Source organism: Octopus sinensis, linkage group LG2, assembly GCF_006345805.1.
Source record: "Octopus sinensis linkage group LG2, ASM634580v1, whole genome shotgun sequence".
NCBI classification, from domain to species: Eukaryota; Metazoa; Mollusca; class Cephalopoda; order Octopoda; family Octopodidae; genus Octopus; species Octopus sinensis.
Window position 1 is genome coordinate 169,750,331 of NC_042998.1, and position 14,002 is coordinate 169,764,332.

Consider the following 14,002-nt stretch of genomic DNA (forward strand, 5'->3'; position numbering starts at 1 on the left):
TTGGTTATGATAAGAGTTCCAGTTGATTTGATCAGCGGAGCAGCCTGCTCGTGAAATTGTGCAAGTGGCTGAGCACTCCACAGACATGTGTAGTAGTTTTCAGAGAGATTCAGCGCAACACAAAATGTGACAAGATTGACCCATTGAATTACAGGTACAACTCATTTTTGCCAACTAAGTGGACTGCAGCAATGTGAAATAAAGTGTTTTTCTCGAGGACACAATGCACTGCTGGAAATTGAACTCACAACCTTGTGATCACAAGCCTAGCCACTAAGCCACATGTCTTCATTTAGAGAACTAATTGTGTTCCTAGTTTCCAGAAACTATTTGCTGAGCTATCCATAGTTGGTATTTCCTGAATACTCTCAAATATTCATCATTTATCACATCACTCTTAGTTCCCTGTCAGTACCACAGATCCTCCTGCATTTAATACACTAGTAAATTCTTATCAAATCACTACATGCAGCAGCATTAGACTTTTAGCATCAATAATCTATAACGTATTTGTTATTTCTTTGCCTTCATGTCCTTCGCTTCCTCATTAATATTCTTACTAACTTCAAATTCCATTGAGATTGACTTTGCCTTTCATCCTTTTAAGGTTCAATAAAATGAGTACCAGTGAAACACTAGGGTTGATGTAATCAATTTGCCCCAAAACTTCTACTGTTACAACACTATTGTTTCTGTTAGGGCTAAGTTCTTCCAATCCAGTTTATATTCTGCTTTTAACAACCTCTTATAGTAACATATCCAATGAGAAATACTGGTGTGCATAGAGGCTGTGGTCATAGTGTAACAAACTTTAAAGTGATCAAACTAGTTTTCCTCTGCTATAGATTTCCTTTCATCATCATCCTCAAGGAATATTTATTGAACAAAATACCTTTTGGCTTCCACATCTTCTTTATCCAAGTTATGATTTTTCATTTAGACCTTCCTTAGTGGAGGCACATGGCCTAGTGGTTAGAGCAGCAGACTCGCGGTTGAGGGATCGCGGGTTCGAATCTCAAATGCGATGTGTGTGTTTATGAACGAAACACCTAAGCTCCATGCAGCTCCGGCAGAAGATAATGGCAAACTTCTGCTGACTCTTTCGCCACAACTTTCTCTTACTTTTTCCTCCTGCATCTTGCAGTTCATCTGCGACGGACCGGCGTCCCATCCAGGTGGGGAAGCTATATGCCAAGGAAACCAGGAAACCGGCCCTTATGAGCCAGGCATGACTTGAGAAGGAACAAACAAACCCATTTAACCTTCCTTGCATTCAGTCTAAGCACATTGACCGCTATTCTATGTTCACATTTGTGAAGGCACGTGGCTTGGATATTTGGCTCACAATAGTAAAGTTGTGAATTCAATTCCCAGCAGTGTGTTGTGTTTTTGGGCAAGAAACTTTAATTCTTGTTGCTCCAGTTACTCAACTGGCAAAAATGAGTTGTATCATGCTGAATTCCCTGAAAGGGTATGTGTGTCTGGAATGCTCAGCCACTTGCACATTAATTTCGTGAGCTGGCTGTTCGGTTGATAGCATCAACTAGAACGCTTGTTATCATAACTGACAGAGAGCCAGACATTGAGGAAACGATTTGTCCACAAATATTTGATAATCATTTTTCTTTATCTTGACAAAGTTTTCATTTTAATTAAGTCACTAAATGGGTTCTCTTTTATTTCAGAACAAGAGGATTATTTGATAAATCTAATTGACTCTCCTGGACATGTTGACTTTTCTAGTGAAGTGTCGACAGCTGTACGTCTTTGTGATGGTGCTATTATTATTGTTGATGTCATTGAAGGAGTCAGCCCACAGGTCAGTATCTTTTCATTTTTCTTTCTGTTTCAAAAATATTGAAACTTTTTCATGGTTTTCTGCTTTATAAAATTTACAGGTGCAGGCTTAGCTGTTTGGTTAAGATGTTTTCTTTGCAACCAAGTAATTTCAGGCTCAAACCTGCTGCATGTTACTTTGGGCATATCTCTTCTTTCTACCATGTATTTGTGTTTATTAGTAATTTCTTAGTGGAATTCTGTGCTGAAGTTCATATGTATATCTTTTAGTGATGTATACCAGTGAAGGATATAAAAATGAGTGAGAAAACTGAAAAGCTGGTGTTTCACAAATGAAGCCCTTTGAGATATTTGTTCTGCATCAAGTTAACAAATAGTTCCTTATCACGCTCACTATTAGAAATCCAGAGAATTTGTGGTTGATTTCTTGAAGATCTGTAACCAACAATGCTCTTTTCACTAATTACTATATAAAGTAAATAGAATCATGAATTATATTCAAGTGGTTTAAACAGCTGATAGATTTTGTAAGGAAAATTTATTGCAGAATATTATTACATAGAAGTTGAAGGTGGTGAGCTGGCAGAATTGTTTGCATGTTGGACAAAATGCTTAACAGCATTTCTTCAGACTGTATATTCTGAGTTCAAATTCTGCTGAGGTCAGACTTGCCTTCCGTCCTTTTGGGATCAATAATATATGTAACTATAGGACACTGGGGTTGTGGAGGTGCGTGGCTTAGTGGTTAGGGTGTTGAACTCGTGATTGTAAGGTTGTGGTTTCGATTCCTGGACCGGGCGATGCGTTGTATTCTTGAGCAAAACACTTCATTTCACGTTGCTCCAGTCCACTCAGCTGGCAAATATGAGTAATCCTGTGACAGACCGGCGTCCTGTCCAGGTGGGGAATTTCTACGCCACTGAAACCGGGAAACCGGCCTTTATGAGCATGACATGGCTTGAGAAGGAAACATTGGGGTTGATGTAATCAACTTGTCCCCTCTCCTAGATTTGCTGGCCTGACACCAAAATTTGAAACCAATATTACATAGAAGTTAATGTAAAGTAAAGCAAAGCTTGCTCTCTGTAATATTGTATGGTTGTAGAGTGGATAAATAGGACTGATATTCTAAATATAAATTTAATCTTTGCCATCTAAGGTTATGATTTTCGCCAAGCAATAACTGTACCTTGGATGATGTTCAGTCTATGTATATATCTCTCATTCTTGCTTTAATAGTCACTATAAACTCCATAGCATTTAAACTTGCCTTATCCAATCCAAATATTCTATTTTTGTTCAAACTTGTCAGATCTGACCTCTCACACTTACCCTACAATGTTGTAAAAATAAAAAACTGTGTCATCAAAATCTCATATCAATGAGATAATGCATGATTAATTTAAAACAATGTGAATAAATGAGCATTGCATTCAACAATAATCTAAATGCTAAAGGGTTGAAGCTGGAAAAAATACATTTAGTTAGTTTATTTAAATTAGTTTCAGAAGTTATATAAATGAATCTCTGAACAAGTTAAAATATTGTCTTTACTAGATCTCATTATAATACTCATTGTGTTGTTGCTCTAATTTACTTCTTTAGACTCATGCTGTGTTACGGCAAGCCTGGCAGGAAGGTATTAAACCAGTGTTGTTGCTCAATAAAATTGATCGACTGATACTTGAACTCCACATGGAACCTCAAGAGGCATATTTACATCTTCGGCAGATTCTGGAACATGTAAGTTTCTCTGCTTTTAATAACGTCTCTAACTCCTGATAGAATTCATATCTTGAATGTTTCAAATAGGTGCAGGTGTGGTGGTGTGGTAAGATGCTTGCATCTCAACCACGTAGTTCTGGATTCAGTCCTACTGTGGGGTACCTTGGGCAAGTGTCTTTTGCTATGGTCTGTCCAAAGCCTTGTGAGTGGATTTGGTGGACAGAAACTGAAAGAAACTCGTCAAGTCTATACATATATAAATGCAAGTTGTCTGTTTGTGTCAAGTTGTTGTCTACATCCTTTAACGAATTTTCGTGAAACTTCGCAAACATGTTGAAGTAATATCCAGTTTGTTACTAGACTCATTGAAGTTTAATAAAAATCTATAATTAGATGGCTAGGGCCCCTAAAAGAGTTCACACACACACACACACATATTATAGGGAGAGTACTTTAACAACCAAGGGAAATAACCCATTCATTTTCCTAGCCAAGGGAGATAACCCATTCAATTTCCTTTGCATCAAATGGTTCCCCAGGGAAATTCCACGGGACGCGTACGAAACATGACGGTTACTCACTTTACAGGCGCCGAAAACCACAAGATGGTAGAAACACTAACAAGCTCAAAGTTAATGGTCAAGGAATAGAAATTGACAATAGGTAGATCGTGCCGGTCAAAAAGTATTAAATATGTATGTAAATACATCAATAAGGGCTCAGATATGGTGGTTTTTGGAGAATAGGAGGGCAGGTAGGCAGATGAAATCAGTAATATAAGGTGGGCAGGTATATTTCCTCTAACGAGGCAAAGTGGCACATTCTGATCTTCGAAATCCACGAGTGGCATCCAGCAGTGGTGAATCTATCTGTACATCTTGAAAATGGCCAGCGTGTATATTTCACAGAAGACCATGCTCAAAACATATTTCTGAATCTACCAGAAACCACTTTGAGAGCTTTCTTCAAATTATGCCAATGTCATCTGTTTGCCTGAACACTGTTGTATGTTGAGGTTCCTGTGTACTATATCAGTGCACACAATAGATGGGCCAAACACAAGTAAGGATCACTTGTTGAGGACTGGGGAAGGACATGCTGTTATCAGAAGTGAGGCCACTGGGTAGGTGTACACTGTGCTCCCTAATCAGCAGAAGTACTTCTTTCTGCGTCTACTGCTGCACACTGTCAGACCTTCGAAGACACAATGGGGAAGTTTGCATGACCTGCAGAGAAGCCTGCGTCAAACCTGGACTACTGGAGGACAATGTTCACGGGGACCACACACTGGAGAAAGCAGCAGTCAGCAGAGCACCAAGTCTACTGCTCCGGTTATTTTCTATCATGTTGATGACCTGTGGCTTGGGTGAACCACTCAAGCTTTGGGCGACCCATAAAAACCAGTATGGCAGAGGACATCCTACAAAGGATTCAAAGGCAAACCTCAGCGGAAATTGCCACGTTCAATAACGCTGTTTAGAATGAGGCAGTACTTGACCTGGACACCTATGTGTGTGTGTCTGTTCCCCACCACCACTTGACAACTGGTGCTGGTTTGTTTATGTCCCTGTAACTTAGTAGTTCAGCATAAGGGTCTGATAGAATAAGCACCAGGCTTTAAAAAAAATATATGTACTGGGGTTGATTCATTCGACTAAAAAATATTTTTGGAGGTGGTGTCCCACCATGGCTGCAGCCTAATGACTGAAACAACAAATAAAAACATCAAAGATAAATATTAGTGTTTTTTATTTTGTTATTGTGTCTAAGTTGGGAGGTGAGAGTGCTTGTAGATCATTAAGGGTTGAGATTGGTCTGGTTGTCATTATCATTTAATGTCTGTTTAACATGCTAGCATGTGTTGGACTGTTTGACAGGATCTGGTAAGCCTTAGGGCTGCTCTGAGATCCTGTGTCAGCTTTGCCATGGTTCCTACAGTGAGGTTACCAAGTAGCTTGCAAGATGGGAAAAGAGAAAGGAAAAAGCTCCAGCAACTATGTGGTGGTGATAGTGGTTATTTGAGCTAGGAGATGGCTTAATGCCAAGTGTTGAAGGATTAAAGTACAAGAGAGACAAACATAGGTGTCTTACTGTAGAGGAGATACATGGCTACCACACATTATATAAGGATGGGCAGGGGAGTGCCAGAGCAAACTCTTTACAAGAAGGTGAAGAATTGAACATTAGTTTTATGAAATGAAGCTTAATGTACAGTTTAAAGATGTGCAGGTTAGTAAATTGTGTAAATACATTGGAAAATCCAAACTTTTGTAGACCACTGATCCTCAAATTGAAAGATAACATAATAAAATATAATGATAAACATTATATATTTACTATTTAGAATAGAAAATATCTGAATATTATTTATGGAAATACAATTAACATTTTAGAAAATTTCTGTTCTTGGTTTTGCTTCTAAAGAAACTTACTTTTTTTTTATGTAGATCAATGTTTTAACCAGTGAATTGTTTACTTCTGAATGGATGGAGAAAAGTTCCAATGTAAGTAATTTTTATAAACTTTAAGAATGTGTTTTTATTTTGAAATTAGCATTTAAGATTGTCTTCAATATTAGTTCAGTTTATTTTTGATATATATTTATTTTATGAAGTATCATATTTTAGAAAATGTTTTCAAAATAGTTTTGACACATAATCTCAGATCAAATAACTTGCTTGGCAAGTATACCTCTGAAATTTTCTAAATTGGTTTCTAGATATCAGCCATTGATGCTTTAATGAAATCATTATACAAATGTTACCATCCCTCTGCAATATAACATAGCCTTCTGTTATTACCGTAGGTAAAATGTCGATAAGTATCCATGATACACTCCAATTGCATATTAGAGTATATGCTGCATGTTGAGTGTGAATCCCAGATTAATCTACCTAACTGTAACTAATTAGAGTTAATCATCAGCAGCATGTGCTTTTAGTATTAGTAAATGTGAATTTCTTTAACTTGTAATGCTGTTCAAATTCTATCATATGTTTAGCTTACACAGAGATGGAATTATTAATGAAGCTTCAATAACAAATTAATTACAAAATATTGATCTGTTTTTCTTGAACAGAATAACTGTAATTCATTGGTTTCCAATCTTTTCACTACTAAGAACCCCTTTTATTTAACCCTTTACCGTTCAAACCAGCCATATCCAGCCCAAACTGTTTTAATGTTCAAACTGGCTTGATCTGGACTTCTCACAGCTTCCCCATAATGTCATAAATATTAACTTTTTTTTTAATGGATTGGCTTTAAATAAAAGTTAGGAAAATTTTCTGAAAACAAGAAAAGAAAATAACTTCTACCATATTTTAAAATTTTGTAGATGCCACTTAATGCAAGTGAAGACTCGGAGGTAAATATAATACTTTCAAAATTTTCCATTTTTAGGTGTAGGGTTGAAGTATATCTGCAAATAAGGGGAAAAGTATTTCAAATATTTAAATGAAGCCAAAGAAATACATAAGCTAAAAGTAAAGGATATGATGGTTAGTTGGCAGAAAAAGTAGGTATTGGATAAAATACCTTGTAGTGCATGTTTTTACATTCTGAGTTGAAATTCCACCTAGATCTATTTACCATTTATCCTTCCATGGCTGATAAAATTAGTACTGAGCCTGATGCAATGAGGCATTGCCAGCTTGGTCACAGTTCAGTGACTGGATTCAATAAAAGTATGAAATCTATGTGAGTGCTATAGTCAATTCAATTTATTATTAATACTTAATTAAATAGGGTTTCAGGTGGAGGGAAAATAAATCAGTCTTTGCAGGATTTGAACTTGGTGTAAGAGGAGGTATTAGACACCACAAAACATTTTGTCATCACTCTACTACAATGTAATTTCTTGTAGTATTATTTTTAAAAATCTAAGTTTTACAGATGAAAGGCCTAAAATTGTATCAAGGTAATACTGATTTTAATGGTTTCTAACCATTGATCTAACTACTCTGTAAAGATGTTGGCAAACAAGCTGAGATAACTTAGTCGAGTGGACCCTTTTAGTGTTGCTGAGAACATGGTAACCTCTTTAGTGCTGGTACAATGATAAAATGTACCCAATGCTTCAGTAAAGTAGTGGCTCTAAGAATGGGGTTGAAACTAAGCCAAAAATGATATTGTACAAATGACATGAAGTCCTCTGACCCATTTAAGAGGTTAGTGACTCTAAATATGAAATTACTTGGATCCAACCTAAACCGGCATAAAAAGATGTAAAATAATGGTTTCAATTTTTGGCACAGAGGTAGAATTGTAGAAGTGGGGGTAGTCAATACCACTGACCTTAGTACGTCCCCGGTATTTAATTTTATCAACCCCCATAAGGAGGAAAAGCAAAGTTGACCTTGGTGGGATTTGAACTCAGAACATAAAGAGATGGAAGAAATTAAACTAAGCATTTTATCCTTAAGCTGATGTAAAACAATGTTAGCTGCAGCAATGGCAATTTTCATTTGACTGCAAAAACTACTTGGTTGTCACATATTTCATTTTTTAAATTTTTGAATACATTATATACATTATAGAGTTGGTCAGCTGACTTGAACATGATATTAGAGGAAGAAGGTGATGACTCCAACATCTACTTTTCCCCAGACCAAGGCAATGTGATATTTGCTAGTGCCTTGGATGGCTGGGGTTTCAGGTAAGTTTTCTCAACATTCATTCATAGAATTTCAAAAAGTATGATTTACCTTACAGTCAACTTGTGACTGAACTGGTTACAACACCCAAGGTACCTTGTTTGTGTGGCACCTTAACCACCTAAGGGAGGCTGCAACTGAGTGGTTTCCAGGAGCTATGATCTGGATGCAGCCCAGTCCCTTTAAAGTGTTAAAGGCTGAAACACTTGCATGAGGGTGGGGGACGACTTCTCTGAAGAATTCTGCTGTTCAGCTCTCCTTAGAGTTTCTTACTATCTCTCTCATTGAAAAAAAAAACAACCCAATACAAAGTATCTGCATATAAATATGTATGGCTGTTAAATTTATTATGATTGTTTTTTGTCTTTTTTCTCTAGCATCAGTCACTTTGTTGATATGTATTCAGAAAAGCTAGGTATCAGTACTGCAGTTCTAAACAAGACACTGTGGGGAGACTATTATCTTAATTCAAAAGCCAAAAGAATAATGAAAGGCGCACAAGTGAGTGTTTTCTTTTTCATTCCTTCTTTTTTATTCTTATAAGTATTTTTATCCCAAATTGGAATGGTAGAATTTCAATGTCTACTTATTGAGTGAGAATAATGGAAAGTGATTGTTGTTCAGGCTGTATCTGGCCCAAATGATCTACCTTGTTTTATGTTCAAACTGGCCAGATCCAGTCTCTCACACCTATCCTGCAATGTCATTCTAAAAATAAACAATCACATCTAAATCTCAAAGCTATGAGATAATGTATTATTAATTCAAAACAATATGAATGAATAAGCATTACATTTGACAGATAAATTTAAATGCTAAAGGGTTAATCCAAGATTACCTCTGATCAAACAAACTTGTTGGCGAAGAGCATTTCAGTCATGAACTACATCATCTGATGTGTTCTTTCCTTAATTATTTTGGTAAGCGATGATCTGAGGGTCATCTGGTTGTTATTTCATGCAGGCTGAGCAATGGTTAGAGCAGTCATGGGCAAACTGCAGCCTGTGGGACTGTGTGAATGGCATGCCAAATGAAAGATTACTGTGAATAAATTTTTAGTAATGCAGCTTCCCTGATGATAAGATGTCTCATGCAGCCTACCACATGATGCCTGATGTAGAGGCTCTTTTGTTGGCTCAGAGCGGAATGGTTGACACGATTTATTTAGGTTGAATTATTTAACGCTATTTATCAGGAAAAATAATCAAATGATATCTATTGATCTGTTGACAAGGTCTTAATTAAGAGTGCAGTTTCCAAAGAATTGGAGCTTTTGAATCCTGAGAAAAGACAACATTCAAAAGTGATCCACAAGTTGGGAAATAATTTTTTAATATCATAGATTCCTATTTTGGCTTTTTTTTTTTTTTAAATATGATTTTATATGAGTTGTTGGTTTGGTAAAAATTTATAAAAATGTGTTTTTTTTCTTCAGGCTAAAAATAAAAAACCCTTATTTGTTCAGTTTGTCCTCGATAACATCTGGGCTGTGTATCAAGCTGTAATGATTAAAAAGTAAGTTTTCCCTGTGAATAAATCACATAATATTTTTCATGCTTAGTGAAGCAATTACAATTACTCTGACAATGAAAGTGTTTCAATGAACTTTCACAAGTGATATGTTTAGAGCAGCTTGGGTGGAGGTAATATCAACTCATGTGCTAATGAATGTAGTTTAGTTAACAGTTTACTATTGCTTTTAATTTTTATATTCTATTTATAAGTCATTCTGTTGAACTATGTATATATCGTAATCACTTCATTGTAATTAATATTAGATAAAGTAACATAGGCGAGCTGGTAGAATTGTTAGCATACCAGGCAAAATGCTTAGCGGCATTTCGTTTGTCTTTACTTTCTGAGTTCAAATTCCACTGAGGTCAGCTTTGCATTTCATCTTTTAGGGGGTCGATAAAATAAGTACCAGTTGAACACTGGAGTCAGTGTAATTGGTTTACTTCTTTCCCAAAATTGTTGGCCTTGTGCCAGAATTTGAAATCAATATTAAGATAAAATATCCTGCACTAATTCACACTTCGTGCAAATTTCCAGAGATGCATAACTCATCATTTAACATCCATTTTCCATGCTGGCAAAGGTTGGATGGTTTGACAGGAGCTGGCAAGCCAAACAACTGCAATAGTCTCTAATATCTGCTTTAGCATGGTTTCTATGGCTGGATGGCCTTCCTAATGCCAACCACTTTACAGTGTGTATTGGGTGCTTTTTATGCAGCTATTAGCATGAACAAAATGATGTACAAATGTATAAGTGTTTCTTAAATAAAATTCCATATTCCTAAAAGAGAAAGATTTTCATATTCAAGTGTCTTTCTTGAAGTTTAACACATTTTCGAAGTTTTGGCTACCATTATTATCATTGGGCTATCTGATACAAAAATTCTTTATCTTTGTTATTAATTTCTTCTAACTCCTAAAATTTAAATTCATTAGACTCAGTTGGTAGCCATACTGTTGAAAAGAATGACAAATTTTGATCAGCTTAGTTATTTAACTACTTATTTAGTTATTATTAATATTCTCCCAGCTCTTTTATAATAAAGCATTTAGCTGGAAAATTTGGGGTGCAATATCATTATTAAAATCTTAATTTTTTTTTGTAATCTTCAGGCATTCAATTAAATACCGAAGTATATTTTATCTATTTTTTCTCTTCAGAGACAAAGAAATGATTGCAAAGATTGTAAATTCATTAAATCTGAAAATTTCTGCAAGAGACTCTCGGTCTGATCCTAAAGTTCATATTCAAGCTATTTGCAGTCAATGGCTCCCTCTTTCAAATGCAGTTCTTTGTAAGCTCTTAATCACTTCATTCTTTACCTCTTTTTGAATCTGTTATATGTTGCTTCAGTGTTATGAGTTTTGTCTTCTTGGATTCAGACAGCAGAATAACAAAAAATAAATAGATTTCAAAATGAAATTTCTATAAACTACTGTTTGTGATTCTAAAATTGCTTTATATAAACAGAATAACTAGATTATCATTTTATAAATATTGGGTCATCCCATAAATAATGCTGTTTTTTCAATTGCATGAACTAAAAGTCGGAGAGTGACAGGATAAACCACCTACATCAACTTGCTATAAAAGCAGGTAGTAATTTTACTTTGACCTTACTCTTAGTGCAAGTTTTGTAGAATGCAGTTCAATTTTTAACAGTTGTTTTTTCAAAGCTATAATGGAAGTGACAAAGGAGCATATTCAACATATTTTGCTTTATGAGTTCAACAAAGGCAACAACGCAATGGAAAGTGCTAGGAAAATTAATGCAGTATATGGGGATCAGACAATAAGCGTAAGCCAATGTCAATGGTGGTTCAAGAAATTCCATGCCAGAAACTACAGCTTAGAAGGCGGGCCTTGTCCTGGAAGATCTGTAGAGTTCAATGTGGATGTCCTGCAAACCCTATTGGAACAAAATCCCATCGTAACTATTGAGGTACTAGTAGAGAAGCTTGGATTTGGTCATTCAACCATTCATTGACACCTGTGTGCCATCAGAAAAGTTAGCAAATTGGGTCAATGGGTTCCTCACAAACTTTCTGAGACTAACTGCATGCAGAGAGTGAATGTGTGCTCTTCTTTGCTGTCACGTCTCACAAATGAAGTTTTTTGGAACCAAATAATGACTTGTAACAAGAAATGGGGTCTCTATAAAAATTTCAAGTGCTGAAGACAGTTGGTAGGGAAAGGAGAAACACTGGCATTCTAGGCTAAAAAAGATCTTCACCCACATAAGGTGGTGTTATCTGTTTGGTGGGATATGAAAAGTTTAGTCCATTTTGAACTTTTAAACCCAAACCAAATGATAACAAAGGAGATTTACTCTTAGCATCTTGAGTGGCTTAAGTCAGCACTAGAAGGAAAACAACCATCTTTGGTTTCAAGACGATAGGTGTTCTTCCATCAGGATTATGCTTGACCACATACAGTGAGGATGACATTCCAAAGGCTGGAGAATTTTGAATGGGAAACGATGCCCCACCCACCAATTTGCCAGACATTGCTCCATCTGATTATCATTTATTCTGCTGTCTTCAAAATTATTTGGACAGAAAAAATATGAATTCTCTAGACAAGGTCAGAACAGTACTGGAGGAGTATTTTTCATTAGGGACAAGTGAATTTTGGAAGAGGGGCCTTGCAAGTGTACCAGATAGATGGAAGAGCATTGTAGAAAATGAAGGAGAGTATATTTTAGATTGAAAAAGAACTCTATCTTAATTTTGAAAAATAAAAGATTTGTAAAAAAAACTGCATTATTTATGGGATGACCCAGTATTTTCACAAAATTTCTATAGACTGTAACAAAGGGAACTCTGCTTCGTGTTTGGTCAAAAAGAAGCAGCAGATCTCCTCTATGAAACAAAGATTTGCTGCTGCATTTTGATCAGGTTTTTTTTTTTTTTAACAAATTGGACAGGTTGTTTATTAACCCTTTCGTTACCAAACCGCCCAAAGCCGCCCGAACAAAATTTTGGTTTATGAAACCAAACCGCCCAAAGCCGCCCGAATTTACCTATTCATATTTAAATGAGAATATCAGAGCAAATCTCTTCAGTACATTCGTGAAAACACGTATTATACTTCGTAAACAGTTCGACTACAGTTTTGTACAATAATCGAAGTGTAATTTTAATTCCGTGAATTTTGGGAGATTTTTTTCCGAAATTTGTTCCTATTGTGTTTTCAAAATTTGTAATTCTGACAAAAAATGGATACGAATTTCATTATATCAAGCAGCGAGTCAGAATTCGAAGGATTTTCTACTGAAGACCTTCATAAATCTAACTCTATGACTGAAAAAAAAAAGCATGTGGTATTTGGTAATGAATCTGATGTTTCATTTTCCGAAAGTGAAAACAGTGAATCTGAGATCTCTGATAGCGATAAAGAAAACGAATTGGCACCTGAATGGAGTGAAAATTTAAAAACTGTTTCTTTCGGTGATTTTTCTGAAGAAACTGGACCAAGCCACAGACTTTCCCAGGAGAGTAAAGCCTTAGACTATTTCTTTTTACTTTTTCGAATGAGCCTATTTGAAATCATTACAGTGGAGACGGACCGTTACGCTAAACGTAAACAAAGCAAAAGGAACGATAGTTTGTGGTTTCCCTCAACCTTAAATGAAATTAAGACTATTTTGCCGTAAATATTATTATGGGTATCAGAAAGTTACCCAGAATAACAAATTCTATCGTAAAATTTTGTTATATACCCAATTGAATATTAGCTAATAACCCATTTTCTATAGCGATGTTTGAACAAAATTTTAATAATTTTATATTTTGTGGAATTTACCTGTATCTACCTGCAATTAGTCACTTTGTGACAAAAATTATAGTATAGAATTGGTTGAGAATATTTCATTAAATTATCTTCCAAAAATCAGATTGATATATCGATAAATAAAAAAGTTATAGTTGTTTAATGAAACCAGACTAAATTTATGATTACGTTAGAAATTAATTGAAACACATAAGGGGTGTAATTTAGTCAGAAATATAGTAACGAAAGGGTTAAGATAAATAATACAATATTTGGAAAGTTGGTCAGAAGTTAGTTTTTGACTAGAACATGGGCAAGCAAGTTTCTCCACAGGAAGATGGTTGTCAATATGAAGAAATGCATGTAATGTTTTACGTAGGAGTTGTAGAGAGAAAGCAAAATTTTGTTTTTATTATAGAGAAATTGGGGAACATTTTTGTTATGCAGTGTTGGTCAAGACAAAGCATTAGTGTTAGTGGATTTGTTTACTGTGATAATTTGTGTGGAACATGCTATGCAACTCTATCTGCTATGGT

At 35.6% G+C, this 14,002-nt stretch overlaps 1 protein-coding gene across 2 annotated transcripts in view; it reads left to right on the forward strand.

The window, feature by feature from the left end:
- LOC115231504 (elongation factor-like GTPase 1) overlaps nt 1–14,002 on the forward strand; it is a 39,602-nt gene that overhangs the window by 7,667 nt on the left and 17,933 nt on the right. The window contains exons 5-12 of one of the 2 annotated variants that reach the window (XM_029801522.2): nt 1,686–1,819; nt 3,403–3,540; nt 5,970–6,026; nt 6,860–6,889; nt 8,061–8,179; nt 8,555–8,678; nt 9,613–9,692; nt 10,856–10,989. In XM_029801522.2, the coding sequence (XP_029657382.1) occupies nt 1,686–1,819; nt 3,403–3,540; nt 5,970–6,026; nt 6,860–6,889; nt 8,061–8,179; nt 8,555–8,678; nt 9,613–9,692; nt 10,856–10,989 (816 nt within the window). The remainder of the gene's footprint in view (nt 1–1,685; nt 1,820–3,402; nt 3,541–5,969; nt 6,027–6,859; nt 6,890–8,060; nt 8,180–8,554; nt 8,679–9,612; nt 9,693–10,855; nt 10,990–14,002) is intronic. The other variant, XM_036500389.1, reaches the window with a different exon arrangement.